The sequence below is a fragment of the Tiliqua scincoides genome, chromosome 3 (assembly GCF_035046505.1).
Source record: "Tiliqua scincoides isolate rTilSci1 chromosome 3, rTilSci1.hap2, whole genome shotgun sequence".
Classification (NCBI taxonomy): domain Eukaryota; kingdom Metazoa; phylum Chordata; class Lepidosauria; order Squamata; family Scincidae; genus Tiliqua; species Tiliqua scincoides.
Window position 1 is genome coordinate 4,128,033 of NC_089823.1, and position 27,394 is coordinate 4,155,426.

At 45.4% G+C, this 27,394-nt stretch overlaps 2 protein-coding genes and 1 pseudogene across 3 annotated transcripts in view; all 3 read left to right on the forward strand.

Annotated features, from left to right (window-relative positions):
* The first annotated feature begins 408 nt into the window (after positions 1–408).
* Positions 409–3,188, forward strand: KCTD14 (potassium channel tetramerization domain containing 14). Its single transcript, XM_066622678.1, has 2 exons — positions 409–468; positions 2,514–3,188. The coding sequence occupies exons 1-2, from the start codon at positions 409–411 to the stop codon at positions 3,186–3,188; spliced, it is 735 nt and encodes a 244-aa protein (XP_066478775.1).
* A 3,430-nt stretch (positions 3,189–6,618) lies between these two features.
* INTS4 (integrator complex subunit 4) overlaps positions 6,619–27,394 on the forward strand; it is a 31,907-nt gene continuing 11,131 nt past the window's right edge. Inside the window, exons 1-15 of one of the 2 annotated variants that reach the window (XM_066620250.1) lie at positions 6,619–6,682; positions 8,674–8,871; positions 9,820–9,937; positions 11,390–11,496; positions 12,087–12,272; positions 13,424–13,474; positions 15,049–15,137; positions 16,396–16,516; positions 18,350–18,421; positions 20,233–20,407; positions 21,793–21,998; positions 22,897–23,039; positions 24,233–24,348; positions 24,725–24,858; positions 26,717–26,874. In XM_066620250.1, coding sequence (XP_066476347.1) covers positions 6,626–6,682; positions 8,674–8,871; positions 9,820–9,937; positions 11,390–11,496; positions 12,087–12,272; positions 13,424–13,474; positions 15,049–15,137; positions 16,396–16,516; positions 18,350–18,421; positions 20,233–20,407; positions 21,793–21,998; positions 22,897–23,039; positions 24,233–24,348; positions 24,725–24,858; positions 26,717–26,874 — 1,931 coding nt within the window. In that variant the 5' untranslated portion in view covers positions 6,619–6,625. The remainder of the gene's footprint in view (positions 6,683–8,673; positions 8,872–9,819; positions 9,938–11,389; positions 11,497–12,086; positions 12,273–13,423; positions 13,475–15,048; positions 15,138–16,395; positions 16,517–18,349; positions 18,422–20,232; positions 20,408–21,792; positions 21,999–22,896; positions 23,040–24,232; positions 24,349–24,724; positions 24,859–26,716; positions 26,875–27,394) is intronic. The other variant, XM_066620252.1, reaches the window with a different exon arrangement.
* On the forward strand, positions 25,150–25,268 carry LOC136646547 (5S ribosomal RNA; annotated as a pseudogene).

The window sequence follows — 27,394 nt, forward strand, 5'->3', positions numbered from 1 at the left end:
TAAAGACTGGTTCACACCAGAAAGGAATGTCTAAGGTGACGGTGACTGGTGCAGGAAGCAGATCAGAAGGGATTGTCCACCTGGGAGTGAGTGACAGGTGCAAGTGGGGGGGGAGGGAAAGGCAGTGACTTTCCCACCCTCCCCTCTGTGTTTGCCAAAGGATTGCTGCGAGAGGCCAGGACAGGCGGAACACTTCCTTCTACAGACTCTTCCTCTCCCACCTGTGGCTGAGTCTGCAGGAAGAGGGTCTGGGAGCAGAGCGCCAGCTGAGGCAGGAGGGTGGGCTGCCTGGGAGCCCCTGCCTGGCAGCTGAGGAGGAGAACTAGAAGAGCCTGCCGGAGAGAAACAGAGGAAGATCAGCCCTGCCTCACCCCATCCAGCATCTGCCTTCTCGCAGAGTGGAGAAAGATGAGTGTGTCCTCTGAGCCCAGATCCTTTGGAAAATCCATTGTGAGCAACCCGCCAATGGTGAGTGAAACAGGGGCACCAGTGTTCCAGGGCTGCCCAGAACAGGGCATGAGGAAGGGCTTGTTGCACCTGCTTTGCACACAGAAAGATTTCCTGTAGGAAGGGGAGAATAGCCTCTGCTGGAACCCCTGGAGAGATGCTGCTCCTTGGGTAGACGTCACTGCGCTCAACAGACCAATGTTGCAACCCACACAACACATTTACTCCCTGGGAAGCACTTTTCTGTCGGGAACTGCATGAAAACCAGGTGAAAGTCATGATATGTAATGATTTCACACCCGTGTATTTCATGACACATACATGTGCCAGGAAGCTGCAGTCAATCATATGTAGCTGCCGTAAAAAAGACGCATGTGGTCATCTCATGTGATCTACTCAAGGAATCTTCCATTTTTGCACCAAAACTGCTCTGCCCTCGAGTTTGGTCATCCAAGACATTTTGGTACGTGAGGCAAAAGGTCCAAATGGCTCTCAATCTATACAGAAATACTGTCAATTTAAAAAATGGAAATTTGCTGTATGCAAAACCTTCGGCTTGAAGCAGCCCTCTAATTGGAACAATTCAGATACAGGGGGCCTTCAGGATCCGTTGAAGATTGCTTCCAAGCCTGCAGATGCTGGAGCCTGAGGGGGGGGCAGGTTTGCGGCATCACGATTACTCACCTGGAGGTCATGTCAGGCCCTCCGGAGGTTGTGCCGGGCCCCCAGCCCACTGCAGACCACTGCATCAGAACAGCTCCTGGACATAAGTCCTGGTTTGCACCTGTGATTTCCAGTTGTGTCCAGGTTGTCCAGGTGGACAGGTGTTCCAGTTTTGAGGTGCAGGAAGACCCATGCAGTGGGCCACAGGCCTCCCCATGCCTCGGAATACCTCCTGGACACAACCAGAAGTTGTGGATGTGAACTGGAAGTCTCTTCAGGTTGCCTCTTGGAGCTGTTCTGAGGTGCAGAGAGGTCTTCTGTGGCTGCTGGAATCCACAGATTCCACGAGCATGGATGCCGAGGGTCCACTGTATTATGCAAAGGAACTACTGCACAGTTTATAATAGAGTTTGCTCCACAGTCATGGGCCTTAGGCTCACCACACTCCCTCCCCACTCTGTTCCTTCACACAAAAGCAGAGCAAGTTTTCTACTTCCATTCTCTGTTTAGAACAAGCCAGGATTTGCAAATTCTCATTTAATCATGAAGTGCAGTCCTAACTTGTGCTGGAGCAGGCAGGCTGGCAGGCCTGCACTGTATCCAGCACAAGTTTCAGGCATCCAGAGGCTCACCCTGAGGCAAGGGGAGAGTCACTGCATTCCCAATGGGGCTACTTGAATCACTGCCACCTAAATCGGAGGTGCAAAAATGCTGGGTCCTGGCCCCACCTCCCACTCCCCACACGTCCATCTGCCCCCCGGGAACACCTACAACTCACCCAACCCAGAACGCCTCCCTCCCTCCTCTTCCCTGCCCCCTCCAGATCCCCACGCTGGCCAAGCTTGGCCAGCACAAACTCACCCTCTGTGGCAGCCATTTTCAAACACTGTACCATGGCACACTGGTGTGCCATGAATGGTCTGCAGCTGTGCTGCGGGAGTTTGGGAGAGGGTTGTTTATTATTAGGGCCATAGGGGGATGTGAACCCCCCCACAACAGCATGGTGTGCCTTGTCTATTGTCAAAAAACCGATGGTGTGCCTTGACAATTTTAGTACCTTGTCAGTGTGCCGTGAGATGAAAAAGGTTAAAACTCACTGCTCTATGGGGCCCGCATTGGCCTGGAGAGGCCAGCGCAAGTCCCTTGTGCTGGCTGAAGTGCAGTTGCATCAACACAAAGGTGCTTCACGTCACTTTCATGACAACATTGGGCTGGTGCAAAGGACTTGTGCCAGCCCAACTGCACCTTTGGATTGCACCCCTTGTTTCATATCTTGGCTTGCTGAGAAATTCTTGTCAGGAAACAAGAGAACTTGCTGGGTTTGGGTGTCATGGCAAATCCTGTTTTGTTCTGAATCTAAACGGAGAAAAGTAGGGTAACGTATGCCATTTCTTTGTTCTTAGAAGTCACAGATTATAGAATTAAATATCGGTGGGGAGATTTTCACCACTACCCTGAGCACTCTGAAGAAACACCCTGGTTCCAAACTGGCTGAGATGTTTGCCAGTGGCCACCCCAAGCCGCAAACAGACTCCAAGGGGAGGTACTTCATAGATCGGCCTGGGACTTATTTTAAGTACATTTTGGAGTATCTGCGCAGCGACCAGGTGCCCCTGCAGTGCATCCAGGATGTGTACAAAGAAGCTGTCTTCTATGACATTGAGCCTTTGGTCAAGCAGATGGAGGATTCTCCGCAGATCTTTGGGGAGCTGGTGGCCCGAAAGCAGTTCCTGGCTCGGGTGCCCAGCTACACTGAGAACATTGAACTGATGATCCGCATCGCCCGGGCTGAAGCAGTGGCCTCCCGCCACTCCAGTGTCATGGTGTGTGTGGTGAAGACTGAGGAGGATGCCATCAAGTGCCAAGATGCCCTCAACAGTTTGGACATATACAAGAAGTCGGTGGTCAAATTTGGCCCGTGGAAGGCCTCGCCAAGCATCTGGGACCTGTTGGATTGCATTAAGATGGATGTGGAAGCCAAAGGATACACAATCTCTTTCCAGGTCTATGTTCCAGAGAAGGGCTTCCGATTCAAATCCAGTGACTTCTTCTACAAATTTCTGTTCACTTGGTGGTAGCAAAAATCCAACCATTTGTGTGTGAGCAGATGTCAGGTTTTTATAATATGTAGTGCCTTTCAGCTATACCTGAATCATGGCTCATACATTATGCTCACCTTGAGGATCTGATTGATCACCATGGGGCGGGGTCAGGGAAAAATCCTTCCTCTAATTGGCAACAGCAGAGACTGGCTTGGCTCTCGAGCTATTTGCTATTTTCTCCCTAACTTCCATTTGGTCTGTACTTCTATCGCAGAAATCATCACATAGCAGGTCACAGAGGGCAGCTTCCCACTGGTCCAGAATTATGGTGTGCAGTAGTTGAAAGGCAATTTTGGGGTTCTGGCCAACTCCCTGCTCCTTATTCATAATTATGTTGCCAATGGGAAAGATGGGGACACCATCCTCAAGGGCGCATGGTACACAAAGACGTTTTTGAGCCATCAGTATACAGTTGCTCATAGGGCCCTCCCCAGCCCTCTGGTACGCTGGTACCTATTTGGGGCGGTCCAATGTCACTTTCAGAGCTGTTCAGATGCCAACTCCTTATGCTGGCTGCCCTCGCCCTTCTGGACTGCATACGGAACTATGGCTAGAGAGTGAGACCCACTAAATAGAATAAAAGCCCAAACCTATATAAATCTCATTACAGTCCATGTTAAGTTACTTCCAGGTAAGTGTGTATATGATTGCAGCCTAAAAATTACTTAGGATTGCTCTGTTAAGAACTGTGGGCACAATCCTAGCCAGGTCTACTCAGAAGTAAGTCCTATTTTGTTCAATGGGGCTTACTCTCAGGAAAGTGTGGTTAGGACTGCAGCCTATGAGTAAGGAACTAGGAAGCTTTTTGCCCTTGCAGTTTTTCTTATGACTGCCATGTGCCTAAATGGCCACAGAGCTGTCAACCAGTGGCTGTCAGTTTCTCTTGAAGCAATGAGTTCCATAGGTTAATTACTGTGCAAAGCTCTTCCCTTGTTTTGCTTTTGTTTTGAATTTGCCACACACTGCCAGTGCCAGGTTGCTGGGAATTGTGGAGCAAAGTCTTGCACTCCCACACCCCCAGTACCTCACCTGCCTCTGATAGAGCTTTGTGCCCTGAACCCTCAGTACTGGTGAGAGTGGTAGCACCCAATACCCCATCAGAGGCAGGCAGAACAAGGGGGACAGGTAGAGGAGCATGGTGAGCTATAGCGAGCGTCCCTCTCTACCTTTTCCAATCCAGGGATGGAAGGAGAAGCAGTTGAGAGGAGCAGGAGGACAGAGGTGGGTCTGCTATTCTGCTACCTGAGGTAACTTCCTTCCTCAGTGATGGACCAGCCTTGATACTAGTTAATGAACAGAACACACTGTTATTGGTCAATGGATATACTGTATCTTTAAATTCTACCCTATTTAGGCATTTATACCCTGTCTCCTTTTTGACTCTTCATTCAGTAAAACGAAATTAACTATGGCTTTTCTTAGAAATTGCTTGTCACCTCATGAAACCACACATATTTCCATTAGACCAGTAAAATACTGACTGGTTAGCATCCTTTGCCATGGCATAGCTTTATTTGATCTGCGGTATGTGCATTTCCAAGTTTCAGCATTGCAGACAATACACTGAGCATGTACAGAGTGCCTTTCCATAACCACAACCAATTTTAGTACCAGAGATAGATAGATATGAACCCCAACACCCCTCGGTTCATAGAAATTAAGTCTTGATTTCATCTTCTGTCTTACAGCCCAATCCTATCTATACTTTCCTGGGAGTAAGTTCTATTGAAGTCAATGGGACTGACTTCTGAGTAGGCATGTGTAGGATTGGGCTGTCAAACTCTTACAAAAAGAAATCAAAATATTTATATGAATTTCTGAATTTTAAATCAGTTTTTGTAAAATACAGGCTGCAGTCTTTAGAGCATGTTCATTCAGAGTAAGTAGTTTGACAATTTAGAGGTCAAGCACAATTGCTTATGATAAACACAACCCCTAACCAACATCTTTAAGGGATCCTTAAAATATCAGTGCTAGTCAATGTAGGGTAGGGATGGAGGAATAAAGATGGCACAGACCTGGACTAAATCCTCACTGGGTGACAATGGGCTAGATATCACCCTATCTAAGACTGACCTATCTCCAGAATTGTTATGAGGATAAGATGGGGTAGTAATGGCTGCGGGAAAAACATCTGTATCCATGATGCAAGGGACACAGTACACCAGAGCCGTGTCTGGGGAATCTGGGAACGATCTGGGAAAAAGCAGCTTGCTGCCACCACAGAGCTAGAATGCCCAGGCAGGAGGAGGCAACAAAAGCTATTTGGAACCATGTCAGATTTGGGGGTCTTTCCTGTTCTCCCTGCATTGAAAAAGAGCTGCTGCAGCTTGCATTCAGCCCCCTGTTCACCCCTTGCCCTCCTCCAGGGTTTTTTTGGGGGTGGGGATTCAGGCAGCAAAGGGGTCTGGGCTGTCACTGTTACAGGTTTCTGGGCTTTGCATCCATGCTTTAGAGCAAAACTTAGTGCTTTGCACCCCCTCCAGCTACACCACTGGTTTTTATTGCATCTTATCACGCTTGCTGCATTTCAACGTAATTTGCGTTGAGAACTCCAGTGATACAGCTTGGGATGCATATTAAAAATAATGAATAAACACATAAATTAAAAGTAATGAAAATAATAACTACATGTCAAAAATAATACATACATAAATAAATTAAACATAATGAAAATAATGAATACATGTCAAATAATAAATACATAAACATAAATTAAAAATAATGAAAATAATAAATATGTTAAAATAATGTCAAACAAAAAATGCATACATACATAAATTAAAAATAAAAATAAAGTATATAAGTTAAAAATAATGTATATAATTATATACATTAAAATCAATATGTTAAAAACAATAAATAAATAGATGCATAAATTAAAATTAATGAAAATAATAAACACTTGTCAAGAATAAATAAGGACGACGTCCCTCTGGGCATGTGCAGAGTGCGTTTCCGCCACTGCAAGACCAGCGCAGCCAGCCACGGCTCCGCCAATGCTGAGCCGCAGAGCGATGCTGGGCGGGGCGAGAGGAGAGACCTGCCCAGCAGCTGCCCTGGACAAGCAGAGCTCCGCCTGCCACAGAGAGTGGTGCTCCGAGTTGCTAGAAAGCACGAGACCTACTCAAAACGACGCTCGTGTCATCTCTATGGTACATTGAGGGTTCGGAGCAAAGAGCCCAGTCTTAAGAGTTTCCTGTGTTGACTTCCGGTCGCCGAGTGCAGAACGCAAGGGCTCCACTTCCGGGCCCTCGCCCCGCACATGGAGACCTCTGGGGAGCCTCGCTCGGGAACCGGAAGTATGTGCTACGTGGGTGGAAAGTCCCTTTGAGAAGAGGCGGCGACGGCGGCCGCGAGGGCTCCAGTGTTCCCCGAAAGCGAAGCGCCAGGCTTTCCTCAGCGCGTCCAAGATGGCTGCGCACCTGAAGAAGCGGGTCTACGAGGAGTTCAGCAAAGTGGTTGTCCAGGTAACGGGGGGAGGACCCAGTGGGCGGGGGGGAGAGCGTGTCCCCCGGGGGGGCAGAAGCAGCACTCAGGGGGGCGGTGCAGAAGGACGGCCAGTGGCGAGGAGTTCCGCAGGCCGATGACAGAGGAGAGCCCGCTGGAGCAGGCCGAAGGCTCGCCTGGATGTCGTCGCCACATCCTGTGGCGGGGAGTTCCGCAGGCTAATGACAGAGGAGCACAGGAAGAGCCACCAAAGGCCCAACTAGTCCTTTCCCATAGTTCACAGTGGTCCCTCAGGGAGCACGCCAGGCTAGCAGGGTGCAAGAACTGTGGCAAGGAGTTCCACAGACCAATTCCGTAGGAAGAGTCCTTCACGGTCAGGCCAAGGGGGGCCTGTCCAGTGCAGCTTCCTGCCTCTCACAGCTGCCCACCAGCTGCCTCCACCAGGGAGCACCCAGGACAACAAGAGGCCCACATCCTGGTGCTCCCCCTGTGGTGGTGTAGCTGGAGGGGGGCAGAGCACTCAGGCTGGCAGGGAGCCTCAGCAAGGCAGGCAAGTGGCCCCTCCCTTCGGAGCCATTCCCCGGTACGGCTCTGTTTTGCTACCCCTGCCGGGAATGACTCCAAAGGGAGGGGCTGCTTGCCCCCCCCCCGCTGAGCCTCCCCGCCGGACTAGCTGCTCTGCCCCCTCCAGCTACGCCACTGTCCCCCTGCATCTGACATTCTGAGACAGCCCACTTCCAACACCTGGAGGTGGCACATACCCACCACGGCTGGTAACCTGTGATGGACTTTTCCTCCAGAAATTTGTCCCCTTTAAAAGGCATCTAACCAGATGCCATCACCACATCCTGTGGCAAGGAGTTCCGCAGACTAATTACATGCTGGGTAAAGAAATGCTTTCTTTTGTCTGTCCTAACTCTCCCAACTTTCAATTTTAGTGGATGTCCTGTGGTTCTGGTTTGTCTGAGAGGGAAAACAATATCCCTCTATGCTGTGGCAAGGAGTTCCCCAGACTGTTTACACACTGGGTAAAGAAATACGTTTCAATCTTGTCCTCCCTGAGAAGTACCTCTTTCTAGCATGGAGCATAGCCGGCCCATACTTTGAAATCTTAGACTAGATCAGAGAAGTCCCCAAGACCTGCATTTCCTGCACATGGTGCACCACACAAAAGTGATTTCAGTCAGTCCACCACTGCGTGTGTGTAACTGAACTGCCACCATTAAAAAACAAAACGTAACACCTAGTTTTATTCCTGTGCTTTTAAAAAGGGACATGCGGTAAGTGGGGAGGCAGGTGAGGCAGAGTCTCCCCACCACAGTCCTTCAAAAAGTACCCTGTGATGTGTGCTGTTAGGTGTGTTTACACACCTCACATGGCAGCAACACATTTCAAAGGACTCTGCCTCCCCACCCACCCTTTGTCCCTGCTTTTGACAGTAGCATGAGACAGTTGATTTAAGTAGGTGGAACTTTCCTCTCTGTGTTATCTCCATGCAGGAAAAGCTTTACTTTTAATTTCTATGTACCTGGCTGTTGTTAGCAGCATAAAAGCTATGGGAGAAAAAAAGATGGTCGCCTTGAACTCCTTAACCTGGAAGGCAACTTCCATGTTATTCCCTACTTCTGTGTTGGCAACTTCTATGTTATCCAACAAATGGGTTATGTCAGAATGCCAGATGCAAGGGAGGGCACCAGGATGAGGTCTCTTGTTATCTGGTGTGCTCCCTGGGGCATTTGGTGGGCCGCTGTGAGATACAGGAAGCTGAACTAGATGGGCCTATGGCCTGATCCAGTGGGGCTGTTCTTATGTTCTTATCCTCTTACGATGAGCTTTGGGCCATCTCTGAAGCAGCAGAGAGATTATGCTTGCTGCTCGTGGATTGCAGAAAATCTTACAGGTAAGCAGTGCCTATAGTAAGGCAGTTATTCCTGAATGATCATTGGTTAGAAAACACTGCTACTTACCTCGGTTCTTGTAAACGCAGAATAACAACATGTTACTGTTTCAGCAACAGCAGCATGAAGAAATCTCAGCAAAGAAACTCCGGCTGACCAAACCAAGTAAATCTGCAGCGCTCCATGTGGATCTAAGCAAAGCTACCTCACCAGCAGATGCTCTGCAGTACCTCCTCCAGTTTGCCAGGAAGCCAGTGGAGGCTGAAAGTGTGGAGGGAGTTGTACGGATCTTGCTGGAGCATTACTACAAGGTAGGAAAAGTCATTTTTATGCAGGAGCTTCTGTGATCCTTATTTGCTGGAGCCTTTAACTCTTGTCAAGAGAAGCAACTGTCTGTTTTACGGAGGATGTCAATCCTGTTTGTGCAGACTCAACCTAAAGGGGGGGCAGTGGCATTCATACCCCTCCCTGCTCCTGGGGCAAAGGTCTGTGATGGCTCCCCCTACCTTCAAAGTGTGACGGAGCCTCACATGGCTCTAAGACCGACTGGGGAAGCATTCTGAGGCTTCCCCTTGGTCTTAAACTGTACTTGTGGAAAACCAGAAGTACAGTTTCAGGAGCCTCATGAGGCTTCCCTTGCAGTCCTAGAGTCACACAAGCTTAGCGCCTGGGGCATTTTTCCAGTTTGTCCAGTGCTAGGTCTGCTGCTGAGGGTGGAAGGAAAGGAAATAAATCTGTTGCTAAGGTCATAACATTGATCCTTCTTGCAGCTTTTTTGAGAGCCTGTTCTGATAGTGTCACTTACAGGTGCTGGGGGAGAAAGCTCAGTTCAAACTAAGAGCTAAGAAAAGTCATGCTGGATCAGGTCAAAAGTCTGTCTATTTCGCTATTCTTCCCCAACTGAGTGCCTCCAAAGCAGTGATCAAGCAGGGCATGAAGGCAGTAGCTGTCTCTTGTTGTTTCTCCCCTATTTTCAGTGGCTTATTGCCACTGGGGGCAATTGCCACGGGGGGGGGGGTTAACAAATGGAAAGAGTTAACAAATGGAAAGATGGGTGGGGTCCAGCATTCACTGTTATGTGTGGTTTGAAGACTTTAGTTAGTTGTTCATTCTTATTTTCACTTTTAAAAAATGTAGGTGTCAGAAATTTTTGCTGTGCTTTTTTGGGTTTCCTTAAAGTGCTCCAACCACAAGTTGCTGTGGAACAAGCCAGCAGAGGATAGAGGAACGCTGTTTGCCCTTTGCTTTTGTCATCTTAGGAGAATGATGCTTCTGTTAGACTGAAGGTTGCTTCGTTGCTGGGTTTGCTTTCGAAGACTCCAGGCTTTTCTCCTGACTGCATTCTGGATGATGCCATCAACACACTTCAAAATGAGAGTATGTGGTATTTTTCGAAGTAAGGGTTAGACTCTTTCAGCCCTAATTGGGTGTGAGCTGCTTTCATGTGAAACTGCCTTTTACTGTGTCAGATCATGGGTCCATCTCCTCCTCCATGGGCAGGTGGTCTGGTCTAGAGGGTAGAGCCTCCATTTGCCTGAAGATAACATCCGCAGGTCGCCAGTTCGAGGCCACTGGCACTGTGTGACCTTGAAGCAGCTGACAGGCTGAGCCCAGTTATTCCATCTGCTCTGAGCATGGGAGGATGGAGGCCAGAATGTGCGGCCAGATCAGAAAGAAACATCTGAATGTTGTGGTTTCTTGAAAGATAGAACCTTCTTTCAAATTGTAAAAATCCCTACGGGGTAAACCGCCTTGAATAAAGTCCGAGGAGAAATCGGAGGACCAAGAAAAGCGGTATAGAAATACCTGTATTATTATTATTATTATTATTATTATTATTATTATTATTATTATTATCTGACCCAATGTTTCCCAAACTGTGGGTCGGGACCCACCAATGGGTTGTGAGTCAATTTTGGTGGGTCGCAAAAAGTTTCTGGATCGAACAAAAAACCTTTGCAAACACCCTTGCCTGGCTTGCAGAAGAAAATCATAACTGGAATGCTAACCTGTGGTATGAGGCAATCTTCATACCCCCAGATTAACCCATTTCTGCCCAGCCCACAGGTATACACATTTGATACCTGTTGCATATGTGCAACTGTAAAGGTCTGGGGGAAACAGTCCTTGAACTCCATTTCTAGGAAGAATCTAGCAAATGTCTACACACACATACTATATGTAAGATCTTGGGAGCACAGTGCCCCAATTATTAATTAAGTTATTAGTTAATAAATAAAATGTTTCATTTTTGTTTTGTGGGACGTGATTGTCATTTTAAAAGTGGGTCCTGGTGCTAAAAAGTTTGGGAAGCACTGATCTAACCTAATATTGTTTACTCTGACTGGCAGTGACTCTGTTATTCCAAAGTAATTCCTGTTGAGCCACTCAGGTACAGGTCTTTCTAGCCTTGCTACCTGAATTCTCCATGCAAGCATCTGCTCAGCTGCTGAGCCATAGACCTTTTTTTTCCGTTGGCCAAAGGAAAGATGCTGTTTTTCTACCTATGGAATTAAGTTTCTAAAGGTTTCTGTTTCCTTGCCAAATTGCTAATAAGTGAAGGATAAAGCCCTTTGGTGCCAGTGCAAACGTTTGTTTTTTACAGCACAATCCAATCATTTTCTTCTCAAAAGCAATTCCTGCTGAGTTCAGTTAGAAGTCCTAGGCTGTAATCTCTGCACACTTACCTGAGAGGAAACCCCTTTGAACTCACTGATATTTCCTTCTAAGTAGATAGCAAGCCTGCTGCATCATGTGCTTGATTCAGACAATGCTGTCAGAGGATAGCAAGTATAAACCATAATAGTGGTTTTCATTCCTGTTTTCAAGAGTCCCACCAAGTTCTCGCTCAGTTGTTGGATACCCTGCTGGTGATTGGGATGAAGCTCCAAGAGAACCTTGCTGTGAGGATACGCCTGGTAGATGTGGCCTGCAAGGTAACTGGGTTTTTTGGGCAATCCAAGAAATGGTAGTGACAGTCTGGTTCTTAATCAATTAAACAGAATCAGTTATTGAGAAGAGCAAAAACCTAGCATGGGTTTCTTTTTGAGATAGCAGGGTGTATGATGACTTGTAGGTGGATAAACAAAAGCTACTGCATATGGATAGAGGCCACTTTTGTCATTCTGTAATTCACCAGAACCAAAGTATCCTAAATAGTAAGCAAGTGTGACTTCAGTTTGCACAGTGAAATCTATAATTGGCCCTCACCTAATGAATAAAAGTTATTGTAAGATTGTTCTAGATTTGGGCCGTATAACAAATAATGAATTACTTTGCGTGTTGCATTAACGTGCAAGAGTTCTAGAGAAGTTGACCCCTTCTGGTTTCTCTGCTTCCTCTGTATTTTGGCTGCCACCTCCATTCTTTTTACCTATTAGTGAAGGACCAAAATTCCAAAGCAGTAGTATTTTCTGAAAATTTTGCACCCCATAAAGAAGCTGTTCATTTGGGGGGAAAAAATTTCTCTGATGAAGATAAATTGGCAGGAGAAACTAGTAGTAATCTGCTTTTCTTTGTGGCTCAGCACCTTACAGATTCCTCACATGGTGTTCGGAACAAATGCCTGCTGCTGATTGGCTGTCTTGGAACTATGGAGAAAGGTGTCTCAAAAGAAGTGGAAGGGCAGCCTCTCAAAGATGTCCAGAAGATAATAGGGGATCACTTTAGTGACCAGGATCCTCGGGTTAGGACTGCAGCTATAAAAGCTATGGTAGGTGCAGGTGGGGCACAATTGTGAATTAATGTCTGTATTGCAGAGCTGAAAATGAGTTCTGTGCATTAGCCCTTATGGCCTTCTCATAGTTGTTCTCTAGCAAGACTAGTTGCTGGCCAGGAATGTATGTTGCTGGACATTTTGTGACATGAAATTAGTTCATTGGCAGGTTATAAGGAGCAATATGGGTAAAACCTGATGAAGGAATATAGTAGCTTTTCCTATCTGTCCGTATGGAATGGCTCCTAGAACAGAACTGAGAGTCCTAGAGTATGTACTCCCAAGGAATGGGAGTCCCTAGCAAAACTGGAGTGCGATGGAGGATAGAGAACATGAGTGGGTAGGGACAATGCTTGTTTCTGTTGGGGGGGAGGGATTGATTTTCTAGCAGAAGAACTCTGAGTTTGAAACCTTAACCCTACATTAATGAATTAACCCTACATTTTTGCCCAACCCACAGGTGTACACATTTGGTCCCTGTTGCGTATATACAACATTGGGCAGAAATCGCTTAAGCAAACTGAGCAAATTTGTGTGCCTGCAAATACTTATTTTGCGGTGCTTGGTCTGTCTCCGATACATATGGAGAGGGACAAAGAGCTATGCAAAACACAAAGATGCACAGCCCCCCAGTCACCTGGTGTCCAGCAGGATTGGGACAGGCCTCAGGAGTGTGCCAAACTTTCTTGCTGTTCCTCATGGCTAGAAATGGGCTATGGCAGAATGCCAGATGCAAGGGAGGGCACCAGGATGCAGGTCTCTTGTTATCTGGTGTGCTCCCTGGGGCATTCGGTGGGCTGCTGTGAGATACCGGAAGCTGGACTAGATGGGCCTATGGCCTGATCCAGTGGGGCTGTTCTTATGGCTAAATAGAAGTGGTTCCCCCCCCCCACCCAAGTGCTTGATTTGCCTGATTTAAATGGATTCAGATTGCAGCATTTGGCTGTGATTCACACAGTTAGCAGTGAAGGTGAAAGGTGTCTCACTTCTTTGAAGAGTTAAGTATGGAGGATAATTTTATGGCTAAATTTCCTGTAGGAGTAAGTTCTGTGAAAATCAGCCTGTTTTGTGTAGTGTGTTTGTATTTAAGATCCTGTTTATTCGATCATTGTAATAATGATTTGTGTGTATGTGTGTTTTTCCTCTAGCTTCAGCTTCATGAAAGGGGATTAAAGTTGCAGCAGACAATTTATAGTCAGGTAATTACAATGCTATATATTTAGTGGAGAGTCTTGCCATTAAGGTGAGATACAGGAAGCTGGACTAGATGGGCTTATGGCCTGATTCAGTAGGGCTGTTCTTATGTGGGTCTGTGGGCACTCTGAAGGTGATGTTCTTAAACATTTTGTGGCAATATGTGTCGCCAGTTTTTGATGCCCTAGCCTTAAAAAACATCAAGTCAATGTTCTTACTTATTGTATTCTGCTTCTACCAAATCCTATGGGTTGGCTTTAAACTGTATCAGTGCAGTTTCCCTAATGCAGTGGGGCTTCCCTGCCCTTCTCCATTGTAGCTCCTTGTGTTTCCCCCCATCTGCTTCTGAGCAATATTCCTTCTAAGGTGTGGACTGAGTGGCTGTGTACCTCTTAGCCAAGCTCCACGCAATTTGGAGCTCAGAAACCTGGAGATTGATGATGTCATTGCCAAATTTCTTGAGGCAGAAGGCATCCACACACTGGGGCGGACCCTCTAGAGGTCACAGTGCTTCTGAGGACCTGGAATCCTATCTGGAACATTGTAAGATGGATGCAGGAGGGTGGAATTGGTAGAACTGAGAGGCCGTTTTGCATGAATGAAAATGTCTTGCTGCTTCATGCAGGTTACCTTTATATACAACCCACTGGTTTAAAGTCATGTTATGCAACAGAAGGAGTGGGACAGTATAATCCAGGGGTGTCAGACATAAAGCCCACAGGCTGGATGTGGTCCCCTATTACCAGCACTTCCAGCACCACTTCTGCCAAGGCTCTGGGAGGGAGAAATGGAAGGAGGACCGCTAAGGGGCAGACCAAGAGGGGTGAGAGAAGGAGGCCCAGCTGAGGTGCTGGGAGAGCCCAATTATCACATGGGCCACTCTTTCAGTAGTGCCATGTCTGCTGAGATGTCACTTTGCAGACTGCCTTTCAGCTGCTGAGCTGCAAAGTGATGCTGTGGCAGAAACGGCACTGCTGAAAGGGTGGCCGGTGTGATCCTCAGGCTCTCCCGTATCTTGAAAATATGATAAAGATTTGCACATTTTCTCTTCTGTCATTTGCAGCTAATGAGTTTGTATGTGAGAACAATGTGCTTATTTCTGGTTATCATCTGCTTAATGATGTCCCTTCCAGCCTTTAGCAGGTGCCATGAAAGCTGCTTGGGCCACTATATGAAACGAGTTTGACACCCTTGGTATAAACCATAGCCTTGGATCATTTTGACCTTTACAAAAAATGAGCAAGAGCCATCCTCTGTTCCCTTCTGCTTCTCTTGGTGGGCAGGCACTTTGGCAAATACACGGAGGAACAATATTTCCATCTGGTGGTGGCCTCTCTCTCGCAACTCATCGGGATCACTGGGATTTTCAGCTGAGAAAATCTTGCACATTGTTTGAGACCCAGTCACTAAAGTGTTGCCTTGAATTTGACTAGAGAACTTCATGATTTAAAAAAAAAAAATTCTTTGCTGCTTGATACAGTTTGTATCCCATTAGACACTCATGATAAATGGATAGTAACATGAAATGTGTAAATGTTAGTGAAATTTCTCAACATCTGACTGGAAATCTTGATTTCAGGCGTGTAAACTCTTGACAGATGATTACGAACAGGTCCGCAGTGCTGCGGTTCAGCTAACCTGGGTCCTTAGTCAGCTTTATCCAGAAAGGTAAGTGCAAATACAAGCTAGCCCCAAAGAAAGCTGCAAGAGCAAGGAATGTCTGTGGACTGTCTGTTTTGTGGGTTGCTCCTATGATCTGAGAAGCTCTGTGGAAGGAAGAGTGGCAGCCATCCTACAAAATCACTCAGTCTCATACATGTTAGCATTTTTTCTATCAAATTGCCCCCAGGGCTCCTGTAAATATACCCCAGTGTGTCAGGTTGGGGTAAACAGCTCACCTGGTGCACAGGACAGTATGATTTTATCTCGAGTATTATTTCTAGAGCAGAGCATTCTTAGTAAGTCGGCATTCTACCTAAATGCCATCAAACGAAGGACTTGTCATCAAGCATCATGATCTTAGTTGCTTGGATATGTACCTGACTGATTATGGCTGGTTTTTCCTTTATCAAGAATTGGACATAGGTGAGCGAGTGTGCATTATGTTGTATGCAGAAGGTCCTACTGAAAAGGATCTTGGGTAAGAGGGTTGTGAAAGTCTTCTGAATGGAACCTTGGAGTGCCGCCACCACTCGACTGTACTGGGCTAGAGGTCCTCTTAGGCCAAATCAGGCTGCTTCACTCAGATACACCACACTCTCTATTCCAGTTAAATGCATCTCCAAATAAAAAGATCTCTGACAACCAGTTACAAAGCCTGTGTGTCCAGAGCTCTAAGCCTATGTGGAAATGGTATAAGATCGTTTTTTCTTTATTATATTAAGAAAAAATATGATTTTTTTTATAAACGTACAATATGAGCATCAGCAAAGAAAATAAAATCACAATATGGAAACAAAAGTATGGTTTTTATTTTTATTTCATTTATTTTATTAATACGAAAACAGGATAGTTGGATCAGAAACCATCTGTTTATAGCCTTTTTCTTTAAAACAGATTTGCTGTGGTTTCCCTCTTGTGACTTCCTCCTATCTACCCCACCCCCAATTTTGGTTTCTCAGTCTGCAATCCTAACCACACTTTCCTGAGAGTAAGCCCTGTTGAACAAAATAGGACTTACTTCTGAGTAGACCTGGTTAGGATTGTGCCCTCAGTTGCTCAGCACAGTTGATGAAGCCTGCTTTTTACCTCTGTAAATTAAACTGACCAGGCATGTTGGATAGGATAACACTCATTCTATTCATGAATTTCACAGGAACTGGTAAAGCATCTCTTGCTCTCTGCCTGCAGTGTGACATGACACACAAACAGATCTAGTTAAAATCCAGTTCTGTGTCTGAAGCATCTGATGCGTTTCTCCCCCCAGCATTGTCCCGATCCCTTCCTCCAATGAAGAAATCCGCCTAGTAGATGATGCATTTGGAAAAATTTGTCACATGGTCAGTGATGGCTCATGGGTGGTGAGAGTTCAAGCTGCTAAACTGTTGGTGAGTATCATTTTTCTTCTTCTGCTCCCTGCCATTCTGAACAGGAAAGCAGGAAGGTTAATCTTTGGGATCAATCTCTGTCCCAACCTGTTCCCACCATTCATGCTGTGCAGCTCTAGTTCCTACCTTAGTAGACAGTGAGCAGGAGGACTGCCTGGCTAAAGTATTGCCTGGAGCTAAAAGCTGATCCAGATGAGGTGTTGCATATGTTACTGCTAGGATCTAACTAAGCTGTTTTATAGCCAACTCTGCTGTTTTGCCCCTCCCTGGAACATTAACAGGGCCCTGGTACCAAGCATGAATTGGTTCTTGCTTCCTGAATAGGTCTCCAAGATGGGAACCTTTGTACTGTCACACAGACACTGCATCTCCTGGTATGGGTCTCTGCTTGCTTCCACCTATGTTTCTGGGATCTTGGAGAGTCTGGAATTGGGGTGATGGTGGAATTCATCAAGGTACACTGAATCCCCTGTGTCTACAGACTCTCCAGATGGGGCATCTTCCTGAGTGGTGATCTGGAGGAGGGAGCATTTTTAGTGTCTGTGGGCTAAATATGTGGGAGGTCTGAGGAGGTCTCATTCAATTCTGATCCTGATAGGAAGTTGATAAGGCATGGCAATATGGCTTGATAACCTCCTCACAGCTTGATGCAGATGGAGGGAGAACTGTCAGAACAAATGCTGCGGGTTTGGGTCCTTTTTATATGAGATGGTTTACTGGAACACAGTAATAATGCCAGTCATGGACAATAGCCAATAAATTCATCAGTTTTTTGTTTCTTTTTTTGAGTGGCAAACCATGATTGAAACCCAGAGCAAAGCAGTCAGATTGCTGCTTTCTCTCTAGATTCAGTGTTGGTCACAACTCCCCGCCCTACTACATGCCATGCTAAATGAGAAGAGTCCCAATCACAGCGTTAGTAGTCTGGCAGTTCTCTTTCCAGTGGAGCCATTGGTGCGGTGTTGAATGCCAGGAAAATAGGCATTTTCCTGCTATAAGCTGAGGGGGCGGGGAGAGAGTCTTTCCCTGCCTCCAAATCTACCACCCATATGGCAGGTTTCAAATGAGGGTGATGTGTCACTCTAGTCTTTTCTTAGACACAGGGATGGAAGGATGACTGGGAGTAAGCTTGGGACAGATACAATACAGTAATTAATGCCTAGTGTGAAGAAGTAAGTTATGAAGTTCACTGTTGCAAGATGTGATGATGGTCACGGGCGTAGCACACTTTAAAAGTAAGTTGGACAACTTCATGGAGGGAGCTGGCTCTATCAGTGGCCATCACCTGCAGTAGCGCAGTTGAACCTCCATATTCTGAGACGATTTACTTCTGAATACCAATTGCTGGAGAGAAGCTATGGGGAAGGGATTGCTGCCTTCATGCCTTTCTTTTGGACTTCCCAGAGGCATTTGGTAGGCCACTCTTGGAAACAGAATGCTGAACTCAATTAACTCTTGGCTATGGAGTTGGCCCAAGACCTCTTGGTGCCTGAGGCAGTGTGCCAAATGCTGCCCCTCTTCCCTGGTGATATGTTGGCCTCTCCTCCTTCAACTGCCTGGATAGGAAAAGGAAGAGTGTGTTGGAGCAGAACTGGAAGTATGGAGGAGATGCTCTTGCCCTCCATTTTCTCCTTCACACTTCCTCTTCCATTCCGTCCCCTCTTCCTTTCTAATACATGGAGCAAGAACAGGTGGAGTAATGGAGGCAAGTAGACATACAGCCCTGCCAATCTGCTGCCTGGTCTGATCCAGCCAGGTTCTTCTGATTATCTTATCTGTGTTGTGTTTAGAATCACCTTCTTACTAACTTACTTCTTGCTCCCTTTTCTCCAGGGATCTATGCAGCAGGTTAGTTCGCATTTCTTGGAACAGACATTGGACAAGAAACTGATGTCAGACTTGAGGGTACGGAAGCTGTGGTGTTTTTTTTTCTCTCTGTCCTTTGATGTGTACACCCAAGTCCTGGCATGACAGGAGTTGCAGAACAGGTTTCTTTTTTGCATATCCTTTCTATGCCTCCAGGTAGTCAGAAGCTGGCATTTTGGCAATTGAAAGCTAGCGAAATCCGAGCTGCTTATGTTCAGCCTTTGTCTGCAAATCGCCCTGGGCCATTTCAGTTTCATTGGAGAAGCTCATCTAGGTGACAGCATTGAGACTTGGAAACGTTCCTGGACTTACTGAACACAGAATGAACATTCTAGTCCAAATGTTTTAAGATAGTTGCAGACTTCTGTCTGTCCTTTCAAATGAGCCATAAGGGAAGGAAGTGAGACTGCTGCTTGCTTGTTGCTCCAGTTGCTTCTGCTTCAAACCCACATAATGATCTTGGGCATACACCTTGTGGTGTTTTTTTTGTTAAAAAAGTTATTGTGTGCAGTCCACAAAGAACTTCTGCTTAAGCTCCACTGAAGTTAATAGGGATCATGTAGGACATTTATGGGCTTGAATAAGCGCTGACTTATCATACTGGAGCTTTCTCATGAGAAGTTTTCCATCCATTGGAAAACATTTTTTGAGCCCTTTTGGGACAGGGAGCCATTAGTTATTTAATTTTTCTCTGTAAACTGCTTTGTGAACTTTTTTGTTGAAAAGCAGTATATAAATACTGTTAATTATACTAATGTTAATAATTGTGTGGTCCTATGAAGGAACATTAGAAACTTGAATGAGAAAAGTGTAGAAACCGCCTTGGTGGAGAGTTGTGTGTGATTTATTGGTCAAGAATGAAAGAGCAGTTCCCTGCTGAGCTTTCTGATCCCCCTCCCTAGAGCCTGGTTGTACTGGCCTCTTGTGCCCAGCATTCCTTGTGTCCAGTCTTTCCTTCTATGTCTACCATCTCAGACATAAGAACATAAGAACAGCCCCGCTGGATCAGGCCACAGACCCATCTAGTCCAACTTACTGTCTCTCACAGTGGTCCTTCATTGTATGTATAAGGGCGCGATCCTAACCCCTTATGTCATTGCTTTCCAGCACTGACATAGCAGTGCCAATGGGACGTGTGCTGCATCCTGCAGTTGGGTGTCACTCAACTGGGAGGCCTCCTCAAAGTAGGGGAATGTTTGTTCCCTTACCTCAGAGCTGCATAGCCCTTATGTCAGTGCTGGAAAGCACTGACATAAGGGGTTAGGATTGCACCCCTAAATCTCAGTTCTGGAAGCAAGAATAAAGCTGCAGTTGGAATAAATTTATGCAAACTAAACATGTAGATCTGATTAATTTACACAATTTATTTCAGCTTTGTAAATAAGTCGATAAAATTATCCAACTGCCCATGCCTATTGCAAGAAGCTTGTAGATAGGACCAAACATCTTTTTGTCAGGCTTCCTTCCCTGGTTGCCTGGAAGAGACTCTTCTTTGCTGCAAGCAGCTAAACACGTTGCGGTCAGCAACACAGATATAGGAATCATGTTGTCTTGAGTGCTCCGTGAGACACCTGGTGGGCCACTGTGAGCTACAGGATGCTTGACTAGATGGGCCTTTGGCCTGATCCAGCAGAGTTCTTCCAGGCTCTTGTGACAAGCCTGTTTTGTTCTGATCACAAGAATTGGGATTCCCTATTCCAGAGTAAGAATGGTAGCGTTTGCTTAGCATTTTAATCTGTTGCCTCTAGCCAGACCCAGGCAAGGACTGTATTAATCTTTTTTTCAAAAGAAATTGTTATATTTTCATACCATGTCCTACCATGTCACTGTGGTATCTGTTCTATCTACAGAGAAAGCGCACAGCCCATGAGCGAGCCAAAGAGCTTTATAGCTCCGGGGAGTTCTCAAGCGGCAGAAAATGGGGGGATGATGCTCCCAAGGAAGAGGTAGACACTGGGGCTGTGAACTTGATTGAATCAGGTGCCTGTGGGGCCTTCGTTCATGGTCTGGAAGATGAAATGTATGGTGAGTCGAGGCCCTGCTGCCAAGTGACTTCATGACTTTTTGAGGGCTATCAGCTCAAAAAGGATGTTTAAAGGATTTCTAGAAGAAGTCTGATAATCTGTCCTTTGTTTGTTCCGATTTAAACAAACCTGCATGCTAAACAAACCTCAGTATGTCCTTTATGAAGGAAGTGCAGAATTCTAAGGTAGCTGGTTTAAGTACAACATTTATTGGGTGTAGCACATAGGCTGTTACAGAATCAAAACTGAGAAAGACTTGAACTGTATATATTCAAAATTAAAACCAAGCAACAGAATTATACCCATATAATACTAGACAAATATATTTAGAAGCAAATGGTCCCTTTAGATCAGTGCTATCTCAGGGCCAAATCCTATCCAATTTTCCAGTCCTGGTGTAGCCATGCCAATGGGGTGTGTGCTGCATCCTGTGGTTGGGAGGGTATTTATGGAGGCCTCCACTAGGTAAAGGAACATTTATTCCCTTGCCTAAGGGCTGCATCACAGCTGCACCAGTGCTGGATAGTTGGATAGTACTGGGCCCTCAGTCAATGTTGTTTTGCAGCTACAGTGAATAATGTCACCCTGTGAATGATAAATATATTGTTATGAGCTTGGAGACTACGCATAACATTTTCTGCTACTGACCATCTCTTGAATGAAGAAGGCTCCCCAAGAATCTGTTTGGGGTTATTGTGCATTCCTTTCATTGTCTTTCATTCCTCAGTACATTAGTGCATTACAACCTCCCCTTCTTTTCTGTTTGCAGTCCCTTCCCTTCCTTTTCATGTAAGAGATTCTGTGGCAATTGCTTTAGAGCAGGGGTCACCAAACTTTTTGGCCAGAGGGTCGCATCAGATATCTGGTGTGGTGTGGAGGGCCGGAAAAAAATTTAAATATAAAATTTAAATAAATAAATTAGAGATGGAACTTAGATGAGTGAATAAATGAATGAGTGGGCTCATTCATTCAACCTCTCTGGCCCTCAGAACACCCTCCAGACACAATCAAAACACAGTTCTGGTCATGTACAGTTGAGTGGGCCAGAGGCTTTCAGGGGACAAGAGGTTGACCACAGGCCAGAAAGAGGCTTGCTGCAGACCGCATCTGGCTCCCGGGCCGGGGTTTGGAGACACCTGCTTTAGAGTACCAAAAGTGGCCCCCCACTCTGCTTGCTTGTGTGGAGCTGTAAACTGGAAAAAAGTTGAGGAGGACACAATCTCTTCCTGCTCTAGCAGGGTGTGGGATGTGATGGTGGTTTCCAAATTAGCCCAGCAAAATGGCTTGAGCCAGCCCTGATTGGGACAAAAGCAGAACAAGTGTTGACTTTCCCTCTCTATCAGTTTTGTTCCACAGCATGACATTTTGCATCTCTGTCTCTTCCAGAGGTTCGAATTGCTGCTGTTGAGGCCCTCTGCATGCTGGCACAGTCCTCCCCCTCCTTTGCAGAGAAGTGCCTGGACTTCCTGGTTGACATGTTTAATGACGAGATTGAGGAAGTGAGGTTGCAGTCTATCCACACCATGAGGAAGATTTCAAACAACATCACCCTCAGGGAGGACCAGCTGGACACTGTGCTGGGTGTCTTGGAGGCAAGTTTTTTTCTTGGAACAACTTTGTTGGTTTTTGTGCTTGTCACTGTTCTTATCTTGCTGTTTTTCCCACTAGAAGACTAGTGGGCTCCTAGTCTTCTAGTGGGCTCCTAGCTCCTTCTACAAGACTAGAAGGCTGTTTTTTCCACTAGAAGTCACTAATGCAACTGAAGCATGACAATGGCACAACATGCTAAAATGTTACTGAGTCTGCAATCAGAAATTGATTATTGGCTCAGCTTTCTCTAAAGCCCTTTTTAAAGATAGGTTTTTGCTTAGCGTGTTCTGACAAGCCCATATGGACCTCTCTAGAGCATTTCATATCTCTTCTCTCCCTGTCCTCCTCCTTTTTTCCCCTGTAGTAGTGATTTTCCATTGTTTGATTTTTATGTAAGCCATTCTGGGAGCCTTGTTATGTGATGGATAGGCTACAAATGCTTTATATAAGTACCTGGGATTTCAGAGCATCAGTGCCAGAATGGAAAAGGCCTTGTTTCTCACATTCACCCTCTGAACCTCATTCCCTAGAGCTAACCAGAGCAGGACCTCACTTGGTGAACATACTGGAGGGCATACGTGGGAGAAGGTGGCCTTACGGCTTTTGAGTTCAGCTTGTGATCTTCCTTTAATTTTTTGTGGCAAATGATAGTTTTGTCGTTTATCCAAAAAGCAAGGCAATAAAATGGCAGATTCTGGGGTTTTGCAGGCTAGAAGTGGGAGTTTCTAAGCTTTTCATCTTGCATACAACAGGAGGGAGGGAGGGAGAAAGAACCTCTGGTTTGCTGCTTCTCATTCTCCTACAACAGACCGTGGTTCACCTTTGCATTGTGTACACAGCCTGAGAGCATGGTGCTGATAGACACACCTGTATTCTGAGCATTTTTGGGGATTGCTTTAGGATTCTTCCCGAGACATTCGAGAAGCTCTCCACGAGTTGCTGTGTTGCACCAATGTCTCAACTAAAGAAGGCATCCATCTTGCACTGGTGGAACTCCTGAAAAATCTCACCAAGTATCCTACCGACAGGGATTCTATCTGGAAGTAAGTTTGTGGGGGGTTTTCTTCCTTTTTTTTCTTATTAAAATCATAATAAGAGTGACTTGGAAGGTTGCAAGTTAGTAATGGTCAAGCAGTTTTAAACAATACTATAGTCTGGTTGATCAATCATTTTAAAAGCATTTACTTTGTTAACAATGTTGGATACTGACACTAATTACCCCATGTTAAATAATCTATTATGAAACTGATTTCCTGAATTCTAGTATCTGTCATGGATTCTTACCACTTCCAGTCACAATTGCTGTTGTGTTCTGCTCTGCTATTTTTGAAAATGCCTGGAGTTACAGCAGGTGGTCAGCAGAATAGATTCTTCTTAGCTACATGAAAACAGTGACAGCATTTTACCAAGTTGAAGAAGGGAAAATCACTCAACTAGCTTCTTCGCCTTAATTCTTAATATACATAAAGGGAACATCTTGAAAACTTTTGAACTGTTTGGTGCTTTTTAATTTTTTAAGATATAGCAATAAAAATCTATTCGTAGTGGCACCAATGTTATGAAACTCCTTTCCCCTTGACTTGAGAATGGCTCCCTCCCTCGAGACCTTTCGGCGACCTTTTTTTTTATACATCTTTTAGTTTTTTACAGGCGTGATTCCTCCTTGAACTGCTGTTTTATGCTCTTTTTATTCTGACTTTTATCTGATTACTGTTTTTTACGGTCTCTCTTAATTGTGTTTTTAATATGTTTTTATCTGTTAAATTATGTTTTAATTTGTTTTTTTTAATATGTTGTAAGCCGCCCTGGGTCCCTTTGGGGAGAAGGGCGGAATAAAAATAAAGTTTATTATTATTATTATAAAAATGTTTTTTTTGGAACCATCAACTCAGAGATTCAAAAATATTTATTTATATGTATTCAAGACATTTCTGTAACAGCCAATGGTGTAGCTAGAGGGGGTACAAAGCACTAAGTTTTGCAGGGATCCTCACTGCAGCATGCAAGCGGCCCCTCCCCTTCAGAGCCATTTTGCATGGTGGGAGCAAAATGGAGGTGTGTACCTGACTCCGAAGGGGAGGGGCCGCCTGCATGCTGCAGTGAGACTCCCTGCAAAACTTAATGCTTTGCATCCCCCCTAGCTATGCCACTGGTAACAGCCTTTTTGTTTTAGGCAATTCTGAATTTTTAAAAGAACTTTTGCAGCTTGTAGATGTATTAATCTGTATATTTGCAGATGCTTGAAATTTTTGGGAGGCAGGCATCCTACCCTGGTGCTTCCACTTGTTCCTGAATTGCTGGGCACACACCCTTTCTTTGATACCCCAGAACCGGACATGGATGATCCAGCTTGTATCCTTTTTTTAACCTTTCCCCCTGTACTTCTTAAATAAAGCTGCTGTGAAGACTCAATTCCAACATCACATCGAGCCAGAACAAAGGAGCCATGGTTTGTGATTGACTGACAAACTAGAACTGGAAACCATGGTTTGAAGTGGATTTGTGCTAACTGTGGTTTGGCATGATATCTGAATTGGGAAGCCCTGGTTATGGCAATACAGTATGACCTACTTTCTGCAATTGCTGCTTCATACCTGTAAACAGTTTTCACCCGGAGTTCTTTTTTTTCTTTCCAATCAGTCAATCTCTGTCTCTTTTCCCAAATAATCCTTCAGTTATGCAGGAGGAATTTAGAATCACCATTTTCCTTAAACTGCTGCTCAAATAGATATTGCAGTCTTGGTTCTCATTTTCAATGCTGCGAAATCATGCCCGACCATGCCAGCATTGTTCTCGGATCACACCTTCAGACACTATGCTTACCTTCGGGACAGTCTTTCCCACCTTGTCCCTCCCTTGAGAGTAAGTTGGGCCTTTTTTTGAAGAAATTTCAAAGTATCTACTATTGTCATAACTTAGAAATGTATGATGGTGCATCCATCATCTAATTTTTCTGTTGATGTGTCTTGTCTCCCCCCCCCCCGCTCTTGAATGATTCATTGTGCAGCTAGGAAGAGAAGGCACGATCACATCTGCGTCCCAATAGCCACGTCCATTTTTATCCACATTGATACTGATTCTGAAATGCTTTAATTGAATGGATTCTGACGCTTTCTGACTGTTGCTAGTTTTGTGGTTCTGTGGAATTATTTTTTCTGCATTACTGTTACCCTGCACATGCTGGATCTCGTCTGATCTCAGAAGCTAAGCAGGGTCAGGCCTGGTTAGTACTTGGATCGGAGACTGCCTGGGAATACCAGGTGCTGTAGGCTTATACCATAGTCTTTCGAGACTGAAGGTTGCCAACCATTCCTGGTAAATAAAATGTTTGCTGCTGCCATATCCAAAATGAACCAAAATGGCAGAAGAGAGCGACCAACATGATTACTGGGCTGAGGCGCCTCCCTTACAAGGAAAGACTTCAGCATTTGGGGCTCTTCAGTCTTGAAAAAAGGCACCTGAGGGGGGACATGATAGAGACATACAAAATTATGCAAGGGAGTGGATACAGTGGATAGATGGATGCTCTTTTCCCTCTCACACAACAGAAGAACCAGGGGACATCCACTAAAATTGAGTAGCAGGAGAGATAGGACAGACAAAATAAAATATTTGTGCAGGCTCCATAAAAAGTTAACATAAGCATGTATTAATCCCACTGGATCAGGCAAAAGGCCCATCAAGTCCAGCTTCCTATATCTCACAGTGGCCCACCAGATGCCTCTGGGAGCATGCAAGGCAACAAGAGACCTTCATCCTGGTACCCTCCCTTGCACCTGGCATTCTGAGGTAGCCTACTTCTAAAACCAGGAGGTTGTACATACCCATCACAGTTTGGAACCTGTGATGGACTTTGTCTAGTCCCCTTTTAAAGACATCTGTTCCAGATGCCATCACCACATCCTGTGGCAAGGAGTTCCACAGACTAATTCCATGCTGCGTAAAGAAATATTTTATTTTGTCTGTCCTAACACACCCAACACACAATTTTAGTGAATGTCACCTGGTTCTGGTGTCATATGAGAGGGAAAAGAGCATCTCTATCCACTTTTCCATCCCCTGCATAATTTTTTAATGTCTCAGTCATGTCTCCCCTCTGCCACCTTTTTTTTAGAGCCCCAAATGCTGTAGCCTTTCCTCATAAGGGAGGTTCCCCAGCCCAGTAATCATTTTAGTTGCATGGCCAGCTTTTTTTCTCCTCATTCTATGTTTTATGTTTATATTTTACTGTTTTTCCATCATGGAGCTCAGGGCTGTGTGCATGAAGTTTCTGAGCAGTTGACCACCCAGGTACTGACCAGGCTTAGACCTGCTTGATTTCAGCAAGGGGACTGCATTGTATGCATCCAGGCAATGTTCTAGCACCCATTCAAACAATGATTGGCTGCCACACCTCATTTTGGTGAGCTTCCAAGTTTCTTGGTCTGCTTGAAAGGTGAAGCTTCCCAGTGTGCAGTCTTTATTATGAGTCTTCACTCTCTGTAGTAATAATTTCAGAAAAGTCATCAAGTGTCTTAAGGTGCTTTAATTTTGTCATGTGTTTACAGGGGGAGAGACTCCACTCTAGTTTACTCACAAAAAGTGCAGTATGCTGGTTATAGCAAAGGCACAAATGCAGGATAGAAAATTCCAAGGTGAAAATCATAATGCAGTATGCCCAGATTGAATGCAATATGGTTCATTGAACTTGGCCCTGCACATTCTTTCATCCTTTGTCTAGTTGCCTGGGAAAAAACTGGGATCCTCTCCCGTTTCAGCCAGTCTCACACTCCAGGAAGATCCTTCACAGGAATTCCTGCAGCAGAGCCTCGAAAGGGTTTTCAACCTTCAGCACCTAGACCCGCAGGGTACTCAGGAGCTGCTCGAATTCACTATACGGTAAGGCCTGGTCCTTCTTTCAGGAAACTGGGAGTGTGTTTTTTTTTTTGCTTTTGTACTGAAAACTCTGGCCTTAAATGTTGCACTTGTTAAAAAGTGCTGCTGACAGTGCCCCATGTGTGCATTCATCAGTCCATTCCTGCTGTGCCAGCATAAGCTTTGAGACCTCATTTGCAAGACCTTGTTCTACCGTAAGCCTTGATGCAGGGGGCCAAGAGGGTGGAGAAGGGTGACCTTGACTGTGCTGTGTCTCTTGCTTTCTGTTTTCTTTGCAAAGATCTCGGCAGAACAAGCAGGCATTTCCTACAGTTGTGAGTTATAATAAATTTCTTCCTTCTTGCAGAAGCCTCTTGTGCTATTTTCCTATAAGAAAATAATTCATGTGTAATGGATCTAAATATCAAAATGTCCACTCCCACCTATGAACAATTCCCCAGCAAGGCTCGCAACAAGAAAGCCATCCTGGAGGATTGCGCTTATCTGTATGTTTTGGAACCTTCTGCATGAACCTGTGTGCGGC

Excerpts from the sequence above, each read along its gene's own strand:
- KCTD14 (XM_066622678.1), top strand. The coding sequence starts at position 409 with ATGAGTGTGTCCTCTGAGCCCAGATCCTTTGGAAAATCCATTGTGAGC. Across the intron at positions 469-2,513 it reads TTGTGAGCAACCCGCCAATG|AAGTCACAGATTATAGAATT; the intron begins GTGAGTGAAACA and ends CTTTGTTCTTAG.